General features: G+C 39.1%; 1 protein-coding gene across 5 annotated transcripts in view; it reads left to right on the top strand.

The window, feature by feature from the left end:
* Positions 1–21,572, top strand: part of LOC124151847 (protocadherin Fat 1-like) — a 243,775-nt gene that overhangs the window by 74,777 nt on the left and 147,426 nt on the right. For all 5 annotated transcript variants that reach the window (XM_046524511.2, XM_046524510.2, XM_046524507.2 and 2 more), the window contains exons 6-9: positions 7,186–7,399; positions 15,488–15,627; positions 16,749–16,959; positions 17,517–17,792. In XM_046524511.2, coding sequence (XP_046380467.2) covers positions 7,186–7,399; positions 15,488–15,627; positions 16,749–16,959; positions 17,517–17,792 — 841 coding nt within the window. The remainder of the gene's footprint in view (positions 1–7,185; positions 7,400–15,487; positions 15,628–16,748; positions 16,960–17,516; positions 17,793–21,572) is intronic.

The raw sequence follows: 21,572 nt of genomic DNA, 5'->3' as shown, positions 1-21,572 counted from the left end.
GATTAGATGTGTCTAAAGTGTCTTTTTTTGTTCCAAGAGGACAATATGAGTATGCTCCCAACTGAGTCTGGGTGACAATGATAAATCTTACCACTCCTTGCACGTGCTGTCTGAGGTCACGTGCTTCATGACTCACAATGTTGTGTTTGGGAGCCTGATTTCTTTAAAAATGTTCTTGCCACTTTGATCAGACTGTTTGCCTGGGTAAGCAGATGATTTTTAACAGTTCCACAGTGGATACAAATGACTGGAAGTGATGTCGGTACAGGATATGTATTCAACTGGATGTGACGTCATCAGAATCATAATTAAATCACCATAAGAAACAGAAGTGACGTCAACATGACCACAAGGGGCATCATACAGACAGGAAGCGATATCACTGAAACTGGATATGACATCTTATTATATACTTCAGTATGAAAGACTTGTCAATCGAGACTGTTCGTTTTGCAAAGTGCCATAATGCCTGCGAATCCTTTACCTCTATTACATCATAGCCATAAATCCTGTATTTTTCCTGCAGACACACTATAACTTCAGATTTTCAACAGAAGTCCTCTTCACTGTCAACTACATACAACTACTTGTTCCCCTAATAGTACATGTAGCCCTTCAGCTCTTAGGTGTAAAACGGTGGTGAAAATGTCACTTCTTTGCTGTGTGTGCTAGAGTCAACACCAGTTTTTTTTTTTGTCGTTCTAGCACCTGGTATAAGATAGTCACACTGTTTATTAATTTCTTCAAAAATATTATTATTATGATCTGGCTGGATACGTAAGTATACTGGGGTTGTTTTTTGTGTGTATCTCTTACTATGGAGTCCTCCACTTTCCGCTGACATGTCAGAAGTGTGGCCAGTTCATGCCTACTGGAGACCCAAGTCCTTCTTCATGAAGCTAGATGCCTCTAGTCAAGGCGAAGCGCAAGGAGGCAGAAAGTCGACTCTATCTTATCAGCCACTAAGGAGACGATCTACGCCTTCGACCCCTTCAACACCCAAACCAGCTCCAGCCTCGGGATTTGAGATCAGCGCTCTGGAGAGGCTCAGAAGTCATCCCCCGCCAAGAGGCAAGACGGGGTTAAGCAGTTGTCAAAGCCTTAGTCATCAACGAAGTCCAGCTCGCCCAGATCACGACTTCTAGACGATCACCAGGGTAGTGGCAAGAACGCCTTACCCCCGCAGAGCTGACCGGCCAAGCTGCTGAAGCAAACCATACGGTTCCCACACGGACCGTTACACCCAGACACTCTGCCAGCGCGTCGGCACCGAGTCATGGCACCGGAGTCGGAGAGGCCCCCGATCAACCGGCCACATCATCTCCGCGGGAGTATGGACCAGAGTTGTCCTTTGTGGATATGATAGATGCTATAAATTACTACATGCTGACCACACAGCCATAGACTGAACAGTAGCCTTCTCCGGAAATGCCTGAGTACGCTGGAAGCCATGGTCCGTCATCCCATATCCAACATACTTTACAGTGGCCAGGTTACACCTCCAGGATCCTAGACCATATGAATGATACCATGTAGAAGCTCTGTCACGATGATCGGCTTCCCCTCCCAACTATGAGGAAGAAGTTATATCAGATGCATGCATCGCCGAGTCACAGCCACTGGAGTTCAGCAAGCTGGTAAAGAATCCTAACACCAAACTCGCGCTCCCGGCCAGCTTAGTTAAGGATTTAACTACGGTCAATAAGATCTCCATGGACATTGACATGTATCTCAATTGGTTCATCGCCAGAATCATCGCGATTGTCCGCATGCAGGAGGATATGTTATCTACGCAGGTCTGGACTGCCTCCCAGCTCCTATGGCTTCAGCGTCAACAACTCCTGTCTCAAGTCAGATCAAGTGCTGTCTCAAAGCATGCTAAGCAGACGGTTATGTCACAGCCAGTCACATAATCGACAATCTTTAACAACAAGCTGGGCACAATCCAAGACGAAGTCAGACAGGACACGACAGAGAGACTTCAAGGGTCTATGATCAACCTGGCAGTCAAGGCACATGGATTGCAGTACACACCTAAACGAGCACGAGAACCAGCCAGGGATTCCTCTTTCCATGTACGACCGCAAAAGAGGTATATCTCATCAGGAAAAAAATCCTACCAGGCATCTCGGCGTTACGACAAGCTATCGTCAGATTCTTTTCGGAGCTAAGCCTCCAAAAGCCGCGGATCTGACCATTGATCTCTCAAGTCTGGAGATCGCGGGGATAGAAGATGACTTGTTTCTCCCCCCCTTCGAGCGTCTCAGAGCCTAACGAACTGGGTTTGTCTTCAGATAACATTATGTCATTCAACATAACGCTGTCTCAGGGTCCAGTGGGAGGGCGCCTTTAGTCATACGCCGAAAATTGGACACACATTACGGGTACAAGCTTCATTTTCTCAAGTGCCCTCGACTTATATCCCATCCAGAGGGACGCAGGTTACACCTGAAGGGTGCCTAAGTGGATGCAGCCGACCTTGCCATCAAGACCCGTCTCACCAAACAGGCCATTCGGAGATTACAGGATACCAACAAAACTAGGGGGTTCCACTCCCCGGTGTTTTTAGTACCGGAAAAGAACTCCACAGAGATGAGAATGATCTCAACAAGAAGTACTTGGTCCCGCCTCCAAGATTTCATATGGAATCAGTCAGGAAACCGAGTCACATCGGGGCCAGGTTTCTTCTACGTACGGACCAGTTCAACAAGTCCATTACAAGACTTACAGAGGCTGATTACAATTACGCCCATTACATAATTGGATCAACTCCCTACAATCTCAGACCCTGGATACATGGGTACTCAATCCTCTCCACAAAGATCTAATCTGATGGACTCAACGAGATCATGTTATGACGGGGATTCCGCTCATCCTACCACCTCCCGGACACCACCTGCTTACAGACGCCTTGGATTCAGGCTGGGAAGCTCACATGGACGACCTCAAAGTTCGGGGTTTATGGACCGAGATGGAAGCAACTCTACGCATGAACTGCAGAGAGATGAAAGCAATCTATTGTGCTCTCCAGACATGGAAAGAATGCCTTATCAAATCATCCGTCCTAATTGCCACAGACAACACGTGGTGGCCTACATTCAGAAGCAAACCGGAACCAAGTCCAGTTCGCTGATGATGGAAACTACTCAGCTGTTTGCCTTGGCCGAATCATTCAGCTGCCAGATGGAAGCGATGGCAAACTGAACATACTAACAGACAGATTATCCTGGAGAGGGAGATTGTACCCACGGAGTGGACTCTTCACCCAGATGTTTTTACCTGGATAACCTCCGTTTGAGACACCCCACATCTGGACCTCTTCTTGAACTGTCTCAAGCATCAACTTCCGGTTTACGTCAGCCTAGTCCCAGATCCGAGAACTCTCCAGATTGATGCACTATCCATGGATTGGACATGACTGTTTGCCTATGTGTTCCCTCCATGGTCTCTCCAAGACAAGGGTCATACAGAAGTTGGAAGGGACAGATTGTAAATTCATCCTCATTGCTCCAACTTGGCCAAGCAGGACATGGTATCCCAGACTACTATCACTCCTGATGGACGAGGCACTCACTCTTCCACTTCGCAAAGATCTCCTGCGTCAGCCCAGGTTGAACCTATTTTACTCCAATATTCCCAGCCTCCATCTCACCGCCTGGAAAATATCTCGCAGAGAATGCAGGCCTCAGGGTTCTCTCAAGCTGCCTTTTCTGCTGTCGTAAGATTATGGAGATCGTCATCCACCCAACTTTATGACAACAGATGCAACAAATTCGTCCAGTAGAGACACAGATGTGGTCTAACAAATGTCATAGAGGACATTCCCATGGTTGCGAATTTCTTCCTACCCCTACGACAGGATAATAACTTCCGACATGGAACCATTGAAGGAAAAAGATCCACCCTCCATTCCACTCTCCCGCTCGATGGATTAATGATTAGAACATATCATGCGAGCATTCAGCCTAGAGGATATTCGCATTCCCTGGATCTTCCCAAAATGGAATTCATCAGTCGTCCTGTCTGCTCTACTAGCACTCTTCTCCAAAAATCCCGTAAAGCAGCATTTTTACTAGTCAGGGCTACCGCAGCCAGGGACCTTGACTATTCCAGTCTCACTCATGCTCCCAACTTGACCTCCATCACCTTGCGGTCCCTACCGGAATTTATAGCCAAGAATCAGTCTACGGCTACTGGTCCATCGGATCACAGACATTACCGTATAGTGCGCACTTTTTTTCCAAAAAACACAGTTGTGTAGAAGGGGGTGTGCATTATACACGAATTAATGAGTTTTGATGTTTTTTCCCCCATGGAAAGACATTACCGTGAGCACGTAACACCGGAAATACCATGTCAACAAATCCATACTGAAGTTTGCAAATTATTCATGTAATTACACTGTCTGGCTATAAAAAGTGTTCTTTGTATATCTGGACTTATGTTTGAAACTTATTTCATTAATTTATTCAAAATTCCTTTTAAAATTGTTTTAATTAATTTCGGCGAAATCGTGTGTGAAGCGATCGGAAGATCGCACAACTCACCGTTATTAACAGCAACCACGGTCAGATTACCACTATTGACGCCTTGAAACAAACTTTAGTTGACAGAGAATGGATACATATATCATAAATGCCATACTTTGATTCGCTAAAAGTCATATTTGTTGGGGGGGGTTGGGATAGGATTGTATGTCAGCAGTTACAGAAGGTGAGTACAACTTTTACCTTGACTCTACTACTATGGCATGTAAGGAATTCAAGGGCTACCTGTATAAGAACAGCTGATTTACAGATCTACCGGAAGTGGCATCACAATCGGAAGAAATATGGACCGGAAGTGATGTCATAACCACAAGTGACATCATAAATGACGTCAGAAGTTCTAGAAATCTTCAAAACCAGTCCAAAAGAGGAATTGCCATCATTGAGAAGTGGCGTCACTCTCAGAATCTGAAACAAATGATGAGTTAGAATAGAACAAAAGACATCATTTCATGATTATCAGGAAATAATAAGGTACTTCAAGTGAAGTTATCGCATATTGACTGATATAATCATAAGACTATTTATTCGTGCATTATATGTTTGTTATATGCATCCTTAATTATGGGCAATTAAATTCAGGAAAAATATATCTGTCATACATAAACATTTCAGGCTGTCAGCATGACGCGAAATTTGACATCTTTCAATGTTCTTGTTGTTTTTTACCAAAATAATATTCTAATAAGAGCCCCTATTTCTAATTTTGAGATCACCCCAGGCGCTTATTATGTCAAATACGGTACCCGATTTCAAACCCTCTAAGAGAGATTCTAAAGTAATTACCTCTTGAAAGGGTTTGAATCTGGTAATTTAGAAGAACTCATACAACAGTATTGGATTGCTGTCAACTACACAGGGAGTTAGTAGAGGCAGATCCAGCCTTATCCCTCTGGTATATTCTGGCTATGATGTAATAGAGGTAGAGGATTCGCAGGAATTATCAAACAATAGTTATCATTGTTAATAATTCTAAGAAAACTACCTCTATTACATCAGGAAGTACTCCCACCCACCTCCCTAATTCATCTGCCTCCAGTGGTGAGATCAGTGTTGCCGCTAACTTTTGAAACTGCCAGTCCTGGTGGACTGGTAACTCTAAAAATTACCAGTCCCCACTAAATTTTTATCAGTCCCTACTCTCAACAAATAAAAAAACGTGTGAAAATTTCCTTGTTTATATTCTTTCAACATCATGTTTAGTGCAGTGACGTCTGCTCTGAAGTAACTTAATTAGATCTACATGTCATTAACACAAATTCTGTCACAATTTTTGCTTCTTCTTTATTAAATATTTTGATACAAAGTCACAACAAATGGATTTGGCGGTCACATGAATTACCGGTCCAAGCCTAATATTTCCGTAAAAAACTGATAATTACAGGTAAATGGGAACACTGGAGATGTTTTGGAAAGAATTAACGTATTCCCCACCGTTTTGCACAGAAGAGCTGAAGAGCTAGCTACATGTTCTATTAGGGGAACAACTAGTTGTGTGAAATTGACAGTGAAGAGGACTTCTGTCGAAAATCTGAATATTTAGTTATAGTGTGTCTGCAGCCAAAATACAGGATTTATGGCTATGATGTAAAAGAGGTAGTTTTCTTGGAATTATAAACGATGATAACTATTGTTTGATTTTTGTTACTTGACCAGTGTGTATTCTGTTGCTTCCAACAGCGGTTGCGTAATTTTTAAGTATTTTTTTTCTTAAGTTGATTTTGTATACAATCATATCTAAATGTAAATGTTTTTGTGACCCTAAATATTGTTACTTTTGATTATATTTTTTTAAGATTTTGCAATCACGAAACTTCATTTTTAGTCGCAAATAAAAGGGGTGGTGATGAGAGAAACATGATATTTCACTTGGCATGTGAAATATCCTCTATATATCAACCTGAAGTTACGTCACACTTAATTGGCAGTGAAGTCGAACGTCTGTTGAAAATCTTAAGATCTTAAAGAATGAGGCAGCCATTCCACAGTAATAATGGCTGTGATGTATTATGGATCTTTTTAGACATAACAAAATTCAGGACATCATTTAGGACTGTCTGTTTCCAAAGCAATCCTTTATTTGCATTTTTTTTTTTTTACACACCTTATGAAGTTTAATTTTCTCCATTTCTGCATTATATTATATGTTAAGAGGTAGGCCCTGCACAAATGCAATTTTCACACATATTTCAGTATTTACTAAGAATAACTTGTCATCTAAAAGGTTAAAGATGTTTCTCTTTTTGAGATAACTTATTGGTTGATATCAAACAGTAAAACACACATATAAAAACCTTTGAGATACCACAAATTCTATTGTATCTATTTTGGTGATATGTATTTCTGTTGTTTATACATATTGCTAAAAAGCAACAAGAATGGGTCAAAGAGGGATTTATTTTTGTTAAATAAAAGTTGAGGAATAAGATATGAACAAAGTAGTGATCAGTAATGATGGATGGCATTCATTACTGAATCACTGGTAGTACATGAGTGCAACGGAAATATATATTGCTCTCTGCAGTGTTTCATTCAAGAAAATCCCACACAATAACATTTATAAGTGTATGCGCATAGAATTCATCATGAACCTACAATATAATATAGCAAGGATTCTACCTGTGTCTTTTTTTTACAGGTGAGAGTATCTGACAGTGGGACTCCTCGCAGAAAAGCAATCATCAAATTAAACATTGAAGTTGTGTCAAGACCTAAGATGTCTACCAACCCACCAACCTTCTTAAAGGCAAATTATGCTGTATCAGTGGCCGAAAATGACCTCGTCGGAGAACTTCTAGAAATGCTTTCTGGAGAAGATGAGGATGGTGATAGCATTTGGTACTCAATACGAGGTGAGTGTTCATTATTCCTGGAAAAATGTACTGCTTTCTGTATTAGCTAGTTTCACCTTTTGAATTATACCTGATTGTGAAATTGTTGAGGTGGTCCTCAATTATGTCATGGATCTTTGTCATATTCGTTGTGACCGGCACCAACCTATTCTCAAGTATTCAGAGGAAATTCAAACGATCATTCATAACAAAGTTAACAAACTTGAAAACGATATGGTGGATATGATGTGTGTGAAATCATTTCAAATCCAACATTTTCTCCAACAAGATTTTTAGAATGGTTTCATTTCAACGTAATCCCTTTTCACATTGGTACACCTTTGCCAACAATGTTGGAGGGATTTTATCCCAGTTTCATATGTCCTCTTGGCTGTCCAAAAAGTTCTCCACAGCCGCTATGTTGTCAGTGTTGAAGTCAAAATTTGTTCTGGCAAGAACTTTCTTCAAGTTTGAGAACAGATGGAAGTCTGATGGCACCAAATTAAAAGAATATGGTGGGTACTGAAGGCGTTCAAAACCACTCATGTGGATAGTAGCCATGGCAATTACTGATTTGTGCATTGAACTAGCAATATGACTCTCAATCATGTGACAGTTGGTGATCAAATTATTGTGGATTCCCTGGATCATTCCAGGTGTTGCTGTCATGACCGGCCTTCAAGGATGCGGATAGCCTTCAAGGCATTCCATGCCATGCTTAACTCTTTACGGGGAAATAGGAAGGGACATCCATTCCTAATCTTGTACTCATATCTTTATGGATGGCTTTTGGTGTTAAGCCTTTTTTAATCCCCTGAATTGAAAAAAACAGCATGTATCATTCAGCATGTCCGTCTGTCTGTTTGTCCTCCATCCATTTTCCATTTTCCATTTCGAGAGCAGACCTCCCAAACTGTTAACTATTTGTTATTGAAACTTTCTAGACAGATCAATCGAGTTGTGAAATGGTGCCTTTTGATGATTTGGTTTTTTTATTTTGTTTTTGTTTTATGATGTTTTCACGATGACAAATTGGACTTTACTGAAAATGAGTATAGTGCTTGTTTCTGGAGCAGAACTCCACAACCGGTAAAGATTTCCAGATGAAGCTTGCTATACAGATCACTCGAGTGGTGAACTGGTGATTTGGGATCTTTAAACGTACTGAACAGCTTTATGATTTTTTTTCACTGAACTGAAGGCATCCAATGGCTACAGCCCTCTTGGTATTTTTTTTCACCTGGGGCCATTTGACTCCTAAATGAAAATCTTTGCAGCCAACTGGTTTTATTAGTAGCCTTATTTATCAATGCATAATATCATGTGTTTTTCTTATATAAACCTCTTCTTGGTATGAATCATGTCCCATTTATATTCACCGTAACATTGAATGGTGTCTCTTAAATATCAACAGAAGTTCAAATAAAAGATACCGAGAAACTTGCATGTGGCATGTTGATTTATCGTCTACCGTTTCCGGGTCACGAGAGCATGCAAGGTCAAACGGATTAACTAATACGCGAATTATATCGTCAAAGTCACATTTTTATTTCATGTTAGTGGTGATTACTGATACTGTGTGTCAACTTATGTTTTTGCTGTATGTGATAGGCGAACTATTTCAAAATTTACTGTAATTGTTTCGTTACGAAAGATTATCAGCAGACTACCCCTGTCTGTGACAACACATCCGGTGACCTTTGCACTTATTGAAATAGTGCTGTCAGAATTCACAATCTATATTTTCGTTTTTCTCTCGTCATATTAATCGGAATATGACGAATAAAAAAATTCTTCGATTGAGAAGATCCTCAACTTTCGCCAAGTTATATTTATAAACGCAATGTATACTTTGTTGATATTAAAATAGCAATAAGTAATGCGGAGGTCGGGCGAAGCACGCCATGTTTGATTTTAGGATGTCTGCTAGCATCATGACATGGGTTGTTTATTTTTGTATATCGTAAATATTCAACCAAAACGCTTAAAATTAGGATTAGTGAATATTTATGAGTCATTATTTGTTTCCTGCAAATTGTATAACATGACACGTAAGATTAACCCGAATATTCGTATTTCTGCAACCGACATGATGACCTCGTAAATTAAGTTATTTTTCTGCTTAACGTTTAGATAATAAATTTACTGAAATGGTTCATAATTTACCATCGCGCTGTTATATGCCAATAAAAAAAACCGAATTTTTACTCAATAAAAATTAAGATATCGGAGATATGATTTTTGAAATCAATTTTCACAAATGTTATGATATTAAAAGGTTCCTAGCATGAAATGCAAACCACCTTCAATAACGCAATTCAGGTAAGTTCAAGAAAATTTGGCATAATGCGCTCTAAAGAGGGTGGGTGATTTCAAACAGTCAGTGTTTCACAAGACAAGGGCCAATTGAAGAAATATTTCGCACATTTATAACTGATAGAAAACTACACATTACTATATAAAAATATCCTGATGTTTTCAATCATACCAAGGTTAAGACCAAAGCGAACATAAAACTTGTAAATTTTCTTGAACTTAACTTAATTGCGTTTTAAGTTTTATGTTCGCTTTGGTCTTAACCTTGGTATGATTGAAAACACCGGGATATTTTTTTATATAGTATTGTGTAGTTTTCTATCAGGAATAAATGTGCAAAATATCTCTTCAATTGGCCCTTGTTTAATGAGGCTCCGACTTTTTGAAATCACCCACCCTCTTTAGAGCGCCTTATGCTAAAATTAATCCAGCAGGCAGGGGTAAGAAGTGTGGAAATAATTCAGCAGGCTAAAGGTTAAGCTGACACACCGTGATATAACTGGAATACCCAACCCAACTCACTCACTCTTTCACTCTCTCACTCTCTCACTCTCTCACTTGTTAAGTGGTTGTCCACATATTATACGGGTTACAGGGTAGCTTAGTTGTTAAAGCATTTGCTCGTCTTCGATTCCCAATGTGTGCAATGTTGTGTGAAGCCCATTTCAGGTGTCCCCGCCGTGATATTGCAGGGATATTGCTAAAAGCGGCATAAAACCATGCTCAATCACTCTCTCACATTTTGTACTGTTGTATGTGAGCTTCTGTGACATGACGTGACATGACATGACGTGTTAATAATCATCTTTAGTACACTCAGATCGATAGATAGGAGACCAATTGAATGTAAGGTTCTAAATGTTTCTAAATGTTTTCAGTTCTGTTACACAAGATATTTATTTGTGAAGTTTTTCAGCTAGACACAGATGCCAATGATTGTACAATAATGTTTTATTTGCATCAGCTTATGTTTATACAGATGGTGTGTTCTTCAGAAGTCTCTGCTGTGTCATACATATAATCACATCTGCTTGAAGTTAGTTGATATTTCCTCTGAGAAAATATCAGCAGCTTTGCTGAAACATTTTAATACATGGATGTGCATGGTTTCAGGTACATTGCCATAGTTACAGTAAGATTTTATCATTATCCATGGGAAGTGGTTAAGTCTTCCTCCTCAATTTAGCAGATGAGTTGTTTTTGCAGCAGTTAGTGTGGTGTGGTGAGTGCACTCAGGGTGTGGAGAAGTGCAAGAAGATAGTTTATGCTGGCAGGGATTTCTTGTGGAATAAACGCCACACCATCTGAAGAAAGGTTGGGATAGAACTTGCAGATGTGTGGTTGTAATTAGCTTTGATCTTATGAAGATGTAAGCAGAACAATTTGATCAGACATGTAGCCCTCCAGCAGCAAACAATCCAGCCGACTGGGAAAGGCACTTCATGTATACACTGATCAAGTGCTGGAAGTTCGAAGGAACTGTTTGGTATGACATTGGTAAGCAATGCTGTAATGAATACTAAATTGTCTATTCTCATCATGGTATTTAAGATGCAAATTATATAATTCAAAGGGTATTTGAAAAACCTTTAGGAAAGTACCAGCCAATTAAGTAAACTAAGTGAAAGGTCAATCATGCAAGTCCAGGATAAGTTTCCTGACAAATATTGAAGGATTTATTCAAAACTAAGTTGCCCTCAGGCGGGTCTTGATGTGGGATGACCTCCTTATAAGATCACGGTCACTAGAGGTCATGTTAATAAACATGGCTCAAATTTCAGGAAATATTAAATCAATTCACAATAAATCAGATATTTCTTCAATCAGTTGTAATAGTCAAAATAACTTTCTCATTACTTGCCATATGTCAATCAATAACACTTAATTCATTATCCTGATGAGGCCATTGACCTGTTTTATTTTAACCAGTGACATCTGGAAGTGGGTATCCATTTGACTGGGATATTTTTCCCAAACGAGATGGATGTCATTAATAACGAAGTGCTCATATATTTGTTAGGTAACTTGAGGCATTGGACTTTTTATCCCCCCGGCATATACTTAGGGGGGATATAGCGATCAGCCAGTCTGTCTGTCCGTCCGTAATCATTTCTTTTTCCGGGGCAGAATTCGAAAACCGTTCAGTGTATTTGATCGAAACTTGGCAAAGCTATCAGGCACATACTGTAGTGGTGCCTTTTGATATTTTGGGATTTTTCTAATTTTTATTTTTAAAATTTTTTATGGAATGAAGTTGGACATAGACTCAATTGGGGATGGGGTTCGTTCCCGGGGCAGAATTCGAAAACCATTCAGTGTATTTGATCGAAACTTGGCAAAGCTATCAGTCTCATACTGAAGTTGTGCCTTTTGCTATTTAGGAAGTTTATAAATTATTATTTTTTACGTTTCCATGGCAACAAGTTGGACTTAGGTTCTATAGGGTAGAGTTCCTTTCCGGAGCATAACTCAAAACCTATTCAAAACTTTCTAACAAAACTTTGCATGTCTATCAGACTCTTGCTAAACTGGTACCTTTTGCTATTTAGGAATTTTATAAATTTTTATTTTTTACGTTCCCATGGCAACAAGATGGATTTAAGTTTTCATATAGGGTGGGTTCACTTATGGAGTAAAACAAATAAACTGTTAAATATTTCCTTGCCAAAAATTGCATCTCTCTCTCTCTCTCTCTCTCTCTCTCTCTCTCTCTCTCTCTCTCTCTCTCTCTCTCTCTCTCTCTATATATATATATATATATATGTATAAAGCACATACTGAACTGGTGCCATTTGATATTAAGGAAGTTAATAAGTTTTAGAAATGTTTATTTTAGAATTTCCATTGCAGCTATTTTGAAATGGGCTAAAAGAAATGTTGGGTCACTTACCTGGTTTGGGACCATAACGTGTTAAAATGGGTGGGGGATATAGATGACTTTGTGACTGTACGCTTGTTTAGTCATTGTTTCTTGTAATTTGTCATTTGTTTGCATAAAAAAACCTACAGAATACAGAATAGCACATTTACTTGTGGTTACTTTACAGACAGCTGCGGGGGGGATATGTCATCTTTCTGATGACTCTTGTTTTTACAGCATTGGGCATATGATTTCCAAGACTGGAAGTTAATGTCATTAAACCATATATTTTGTGTAGCTTTTTGATTTTACTGTAGGCATGGGATTTTGTGTTTTAAAGTTGTACTGCATTTGGAATATTTTTCTCAACAAAATCTGGAAGTGATGTCTTTAAAAATGGAATTGTTAAGGTAGCAAGAACCATTGAACTTTCTGTAACAAAGTTGTAATGCATTGATTGTACAAGTGTTTTTTTTCCAAACCAGAAGTGATGCCATAAAAGCTGATAATTTGTAGAAAACATAATGGTTCAAGTTGCATGTTTTCATGCAAACACCTTTCTTGTGTTTTTTGTTTGTTTGTTGTTTAACGCCTTACTCAGCAATATTATAGCTATATAACGGTGGTCTGTAAATAATTGAGTGTAAATGGTGTGTACCTCCGAGCTTGCGAGGAGATTCACATGAAAGTTGGGGGCACGGGTGGCCCAGTCGTCTAAGGCACCGCGTTTTGCTGTGCAGAGTGGCGTCCCTTGGTCACGCCAGAGACTTATGATTGTGGGTTCGAATCCCGGTTCGCCCTGATTATGTTTCTAGGTTTGTCAGTACCATACCCGTGCTCGTGGGTTTCACCGAAGTGGTAAACGTCTGAGACCTGCATCACTTCGGGCTTTCCTCCCACATTAAGCTGACACGCCGCGATATAACTAAAATACTGTTAAAAGCGGCGTTAAACCCAACTCACTCAATCACTCACATGAAAGTTTAACGAGCGCTTTTAAATGGTTCACACTTTAATGAACCCATCCAAACTGATGTTCAATTCTTAATTGTTAAATGGTTTGCTGTTTGATGTAAATTAACCCATGAATGAATATTTCATTCTGAACAATAAAAGAAAATTCAAATAAATTCTTTCAGTGTAGTGTAAAAACTACCAAACATCATTTGCTCTCATTAACCCATGTAAAAGACAATTAGGCTTGTTGTAAGAGGCGACTACCTGGATTGGGTGGTCAGGATCGCTAATGTGGTTTGATGCATGTCATCGTATCCCAATTGCGTAGATCAATGCTCATTATGTGAATCACTGGATTGTCTGGTTCAGACTTGATTATTTAAAGGCCGATGTCATATGGCTGGAATATTGCTGAGTGCGGCGTTAAACAAGAAGTAAACAAAAACATACCATTCAGACATTTATGCATCTGGTCTTATAAAATTGACTTCAGGTTTGGGAAAACACACCCATGCTTATAAGATGTTAAAATGGGAACATTTGAATAGTTTCAAGCTGAGCTCCCCTTGGTTCCAGCTCAGTTTGAAACAAAATGCGTTAAAATTAGATCATATAAAAAATATTATCTCTATAACTTAGTGTGCAACAGTTTGTTGTCTTGGAAACAGAAAGAAATAACCTTTATAAAATGCACTGGGTGAGGGAAATAATTTTGTTAGCATTCTTAAATACCAAAAGGCACCAGGTTATTGCTTGACTGATATCTGTGCAAAATGTTTGGTCCAGAACCATCTTCAACTTATCCTCCAGAAACAAGGCTAACTCAGTTTAATCTGAGTCTAGTTTGTTGTCATGGAAACCAGAAATGTCCTAAATAGAAAAAAGGCAGCAGTTCATAAGCAGACTCATATGCAGGTTTTATATAACAAAACCAAGAAAAGTCTAATGTATTGAGTATGGAGAAATTTTAAGGACCGTCCGTCCGTCCTTCCGTCTGTCCTTCCGTCCGTCAGTAACATCGTTTCCAGAGCAGATCTTGAAAACCTTACCATATTTCTTCACCAAACTTGACACATAGAGAAGTCTAGTGGTGAACTGGTGCCTTTTGATAGTTTGGCATTTTTTTAATAAGTTATTTTTCGAGTTTCCATGGCAACGACTTTGACTTAGACTGAATAATGGCGGTAGTCCTCGTTTCCGGAGCAGATCTTGAAAACCGTACCATATTTCTTCATCAAACTTGGCACATAGATAGGTCTAGTGATGAACTGGTGGCTTTTGATAATTTGGGATTTTAAAATAAAATATTTTTCGAGTTTCCATGGCAACCAAACTTGGGACATAATGTCATCTCACAGTATTGAATACATTTCCTTTTTTTGTTGGTAAGTTCTGCATTGCTTGAGTGTATGTTCTTCCAAAAGTGTCATGGACACAGTTGTTGCATTCACTGACTAACTTCATGCAGAAACACAACTCATTACAAATACAACAGTGTAACTGATCTTAAACCTACTCAACTGTATAAACACTATATATTCTTGTCAACCATACTCTGTACTTCACTTGCTTGATAACGGTGTTAGAACCTACACCGAAACCATCGCTCCTAATTGTAATAAAGAAGTTGTTCGTCCATATGTCTCATCCTTACTCATTAAAATTCAGTTACATATTCTATCATAAACTGCAGATGGAAAAACAACACCAGCAACCACTTTTTAGTGCTGCAATTAGGCCATTTACAAAAAGGTCCATTGAGCATAGTTCACAGGAGCTAATGCATTGCACACAACCCGACATGTCATATTGGCGGGGGGATGTGAGTATTTCATGCTTGTTGTTTTTATTTGCAAAAACATACATATAGTAACACCTTATGTCAATCACTTTTTTTTATGTGACAAAGTTACCTTCATTTACTCTTCTCCATCCTTATTGAATACAATTTATATATTTCTAATATGTGTTTTCAGATGGTAACCAAGATAACAAGTTTGCAGTTCAGCCTCAGCATGGCACCCTGTTTGTGGCAGGTGGCCTTGATTGGGAAACTCAGCCAAGCTACAACCTTACAGTGTGTGCAACAGATGGGGTGTACAACTCATGTGTGCCTGTATGTCACATCTTTGCCTATTTGGAAGCTAAGACTAATTTTAGAATTTATATTTACGTTTTTGCTGTCAGGTTTTTTTCACTTTGTAGTCTTTTTCACAAAGCACAATGATAACAAATCTAATAAAATAACTTACTGTCAACTACAGAAACACAGTTCAGAATACCTCTAGTGGCACTTTGAAACGAACCCTGTTCTTGGTAGGAAATGAATACATTTAAATATATATATACTTTCTGGTGCATAAATGATCTTTCATGATTTTTAAGTGAAGGTGCATTTTGCTATCAAAAATTTCTTTTGATCTTTTTGCATGTCCTAGACAACAACCCAAACAGTGGGACAAGTAAACACTATTACCAAAATATTTACCGAAACACAGGAAAACAAGTTGCTTCAAACTGCAAATGTGGCTAGAGTACACCTAACAGGGGATTCATAAAACCACATATTCCCCTCGTGATACTTTTGTTATTTCGTCAGCACATACAACAAATCTTGAGGTTATAAAAGAAACTATTTCACAAATTGTTTTGAGAGCTCAAAACATTATTATTCCCCCCCCCCCCCAAGTTCGGCCATATGCAGCATTAGAAATTGGCACTAGTCCTGTAGTTCTTACCAAACTGCCCAATGGTAAAGGTATCCTAAGGACTAGTAGAAATTGGCCAATTTTAAGGGTTTTGCTATATGTTATCATTATAAGGACTAGGGGACAAAAACTGTTAGTTTCTAACCCTGCCCTCTGTCACATTTTGTTTCCGGAGCATAACTAAGAAACTGTTTAATATTTTATGACGAGAGAAAAATACAGCTATTTATATTTTTATTTAGAAACATGTTGGAGCAGAAGTCGGGGGTATTAGTAAACCCTGCTCACGTTTTGTCTGTTTTAAGATATTTCATCTAATTATGGGGTATTATTTGCAAAATAATTACCACATCCTCATCACTTGATAATGTTGAGCTACTGTACCATTGTATTCTGATTGTTCCTTTATCTGTAACTTGACTGATACAGGAATTTGAATTATGACAATATTCTCACCCAGACACAATGTAATATTTGTCAGATTTTTACATTACCGTTTCTCATAATGCTTTCTTAATTTATGTTGCAGGTCCATATCAGTATAATTAACAACAATGAATATGAACCAGAGTTCTCAGAAGCATTTTATACGGCTGAAATATCTGAGAATGTAGAAGTGAATACAAATGTTCTACAAGTATTTGCAACTGATAAGGATAAAGACAAGCGTCTCTTCTACACCATGTCTTCAGCAGGAAGTACTGTTAGCATGCAGAAATTCAAGATTCATCCAGAAAGTGGTAGGCATGCAAAGCTGTGATAAGCTTGATAAGAAGTTTCTGTTTCTGTTTGTTTACTGCCCAATTAGTCTATTGACAGGACAAGCTTTTTCATTATTCGAATATGTTTGTTGATCATTTCCATTATTCTGGAAGTCTCTGCAGTTTCATATACTGCACAAATACCAAACATGTTACCAGCTCTTCTCTGGAGAGAGAAGGTAACAATATTCATCATTACTTGTAATGTTATCAGATGAGTTGAACTAATATTGAATATGGTTTACTGTATGTAAAGGCATATTTTTCTTTTGAGTACAGATGTTTTGCTGTTGAAACATAAACTGTAGACACTGCAGCTAAATCAGTTCCATGTTAAGTCAAAATTTATATAACAATTGTCCATCATTCTTTCAGTTAAATAAATATTCAGAAGCATTTCATTGAGTACTACTTTTGTACACATAGTTGACAGTTATTTCCTAATTACTGTTATTTGTTCACTTGCTTATTTATTTACTTTTATTTTATTTTGTAGATTACACCTAAAATAAAATTTCTTATGCAATGTGTTACAGGAGTAATACAAGTAGCAGAATCTTTGGACCGCGAAGCTCTCTCACATCACACACTAACCATCATGGTGGGAGATGAAGGAACTCCATCCAAGAAGAGCTTTGCTAGGGTTAATATAGCAGTTCTTGACCACAATGATCATGCTCCTCAGTTCCTGTCCAAATCATTCGATGGTCGGGTATTTGAAACTGCAGCTATTGGAACATCGGTATTACAGGTGATAGCTGTGGACAATGACAAAGGAGAAAATGCAGAGATATGCTTTTCAATCATTTCAGGTAATCAAATTAGAGTTCAGTATCTCTCCTGATCTTAGACTCTGTCTTTCAAGCTGAAAATCCTGATTTCTTTGTGGTCTTAACAAATGTGAGGTAAGAACAAACAGTAAACCATAATAATCTGTGCTAATGACTGTTTGAAGTTTCAAAGTTTCGGGTTTTTAGTTCACCTGGATCTAAGCATAATGTCCCGTGTCTGTGTGTACATTATCTCTGGCACAGATATGGGGTAGAGTATCTGGCCTTTCATAGACAACATTATGAATCAGTTTTGTTATATTTTCAAAACATCTCACACGCTGCATTTCATCCTTCTTCTTCGATACTTGTCTGGAAACCATCCTAAAACCAGTTTCCAGCTTTGAAAAACACCTCACCCAAACACATCCATCCATAACCATGGTATTCATCACCATCAACTGTCTGTGCAAAGCATAATTCCTGTGTAGCATGAACACATCACTTGATCATTCTCTTATATCTGATGTGTGGAGAATTATGTTTGAAGAGAATTTTAGTCCCAACATGGATAACAAGACATGAAAAGCATGTGATCAGTGCAAAACAAAAAATTCTCTTTTCATATCCCGACCTAAAATGCTGTGATTGTTGTGGTCGCTGAACAGATTTCAAGAGATGCAACAGTTGAAAGACCTCGCTACCGTCGACTACACTTCCCTTGTTTCAGGATCTGACAAGTCTTACGAAGAATCACACACAGTCCTGTGTATTTCGACAGAGAATTGTTGCTCATCGCAAACATCGAATTGAGAGAAGCAACAAAGTTATTAATACTATCCGCCCAATCGAGAAAGAGAGCAGCGTTCACCACATCAATTGTTGAGTTCCAAAAAAAACAGAGGAGATTCAACGTAATCGTCGACACCTTGACATGGCTCACACCTTGGAGACTCCCTCCCTCATCACGACCGACACCCATTTGCGGTCTTCTACGCCTCCATTGCTGTCACCCTTATTGACAACATCGTCCCTGTCTCGGGTGACACCTGTTACGCAACCGTCTTTTCTGCCATCTACGTCGACAGCAGTGGCACGACCTGACACCTCCCAGGGTTCCCGGCACTTCCAACGCCGCTGCAGACACCACCAGTACCCTTGGTTTCCAAGAGCTTCTTCAATGCCTAGGTATCTCAGCTTTCCCTGGGCCCCTCCGGCACTTGCTATCCTCTACTCTACTTTGGCCTCAGCGGCGCCGCTGGCTCCCTTGGCTTCCACACCTCTCATCGGTCAAGATCATCAATACGGAGCAGCAAGGAGGAACTACGTCTTTTCGATCTTGTCGCCGCTCCTGTAAGACTCTCTCCCATACGTGGGGCGGTCGGAAGCCGAAGACCCGGGTTCGATTCCCGACATGGGTACAATGTGTGAAGCCCATTTCTGGTGTCCCCCGCCGTGATATTGCTGGAATATTGCTAAAAGCGGCATAAAACCATACTCACTCACTCACTCACTCACTCTCCCATACGTCGTCAGGATCGTGACTATAGTTCAGATTCCTAGGAGGGATCTTTTCAGACCAGTAGACATTTGGTTTCAACTTGCCGACTGGTTGGCTGATCTTCTGGCTTCTATTACTCCGTCTCTTGGCCCTGACGTGGATAAAATACCTTATTTGGCCCCTACCGACTACCACCTTACTTCGTACCTTACAATCATTCAGACTACGAAACTTAATTGCTTTTAACAGCCTTGGCTGCCAGATACAGCATCAACTTTCTTATTCTTCCCAAGACCGTTCCATCAACCCCTGTTGACTACAAGCTGATAATCGTGTTGCCTTCCTTCCTTCCTTCCTTCCTTCCTTCCTTCCTTCCTTCCTTCCTTCCTTGTCACCTTGATCTAAGAATGGGAGGATGGAAACGATCACATAACTGTATGCAGTATGGTGCAATCTTCTGGACCCACAGTTTTCCAGATTTCCACCTCATCTTATGGACATTGCTTTGACTTCCGACTAACCGGTCAAGTCGATGCCTAGGCAGCCTGATAGATCGTTCACTAACCCTCTCTTGCCTAAGCAGAGGCGCTGCAGAGTTTTGGTTTTGGCATTGAGGATTTTCCAATGACGGTCAGAAGCCTGCTGCAAGTCTAGGAAATGCTTTTTCCTGCCAGTCTCTCCCTTGTCACAGTCAGAGCTTTGAAAGCCTCCGGACCTTGACAGTGATTTATTATGGATCACATCTGAAGGTATGCCCACCGGCCATGACGTCTGATAAAGATGTATTAAGGAGTAATGCAGGATAAGTTAAAAATTTAGTAAAATCTAAATATTTTTTACATTTGTATACTTGTCCTGCTTTACAACGTGTAAGTGCCCTCCCTTTGCTATGCTGCCTCCCCACAAAGTTTCAGGGCCTAGATTTTAGAAACGATCTTAGCTTAGATAAATCTACACAACTTACGTTCAAAGATAAGATATCTTAAGGTTAAGATTTTCGCAACTGTCGTAAACCTGTCACGGATCGTTCAGAGCTCTGACAGAGAACTCATTTTTGTAAGAGATTGAAAAAGTGGGGTGTTTCCCAGTGACGTCATGGGGATTTCCAAGCCGCTAGCAATAACAACATGGAGAAGTGACACAGAATTCATGATCATATTGTTAGGTCACACTGTTTACACGCAACTGTTTGAGTGACATACCGTACAATCCTACATATATCCTACATGTAGACGTTTTATTCTTATGATAAAAAGATGCCATTACTACCCGAACACAAATAGCCTACATGTTCAATGCAAAGGCATTTTTCAAACTCACTAAATGTTATAATCAATAAGTGTTGTGTTACAACAAATGCCTCTGAAAGAAGTTAATCACTATTAGAATTGAAATAATGTGCCAAAAGATACTTCACTATTTTCCCTTCCAATGGTCCTCTCGCAAGCGCGCAGAACTTTATATAACCACATCACGTCAAGTCAAGGACGAAAGTAAGGGACGTTATTCTATATGACAATGACAAGACCTTTGATTGAACAGCAGGTGTTCAGCATTTAAGATGCGTGTTCAAGTATGATTCTACGTGATGTATACTGGGTCAGTTTGACAATGCTGCATGTTTTTGTGTGTTTATGTCCAAAGTCAAGTTTATAGAGAAAACGCCAACATTATACCTGGAAACACTCAAAACAAAAATTTTCAGGAAGCAGCGCACCCAAGATCGTGCCAGTTACAATGACAATGTAAGCTTGTTAAGTTTGTCTTGTTATTTATACATCCAATATATTTCACAAATAAACAAAGGACTCAAATACAATATAAATCTATTTCTATTTAGATGATGCTACTTTTTATGACATTTTAAACCTAATTGATTTTACAAATCGCTGTTGCAGTTGTTCAACAGACAATATTTAATCACTTCTTCTCCAATATAACAGATAGCTTACGTGTTGTTTTTAAAAGGAAACAAAATAAAGTTACTTTTTCTAGAAAAATATTTAATATATTCTTTATAGGAATATACTACACAAATATTTGATCACATGTATTTTTCCTTGTTAAATCAATAAATACTACACTGTATAGTTACATTACATTAGTTAAAACCGCTCGTCCCTCACCATTTCAGATGTAGAACCTGATGATAAACGCTTATGGTTTTGCACTTCATCACACATGTAGATTGATATAATTTTATAAAATGCGAAAATAAAGACTTAAGCATTGTCGCAAATGCGATCCAGAAAATATAACTGCGGAACTCTGCGCTTTATGAAAACTGTAACATTGGGCAAGGTATAGCCGGTCGAATATAA

This window comes from Haliotis rufescens, unplaced genomic scaffold (assembly GCF_023055435.1).
Source record: "Haliotis rufescens isolate VD_foot unplaced genomic scaffold, xgHalRufe1.0.p SCAF_7, whole genome shotgun sequence".
NCBI lineage: Eukaryota > Metazoa > Mollusca > Gastropoda > Lepetellida > Haliotidae > Haliotis > Haliotis rufescens.
Note: the sequence above shows the minus strand (reverse complement) of the source record. Positions and strands in the feature narration are given on the sequence as shown.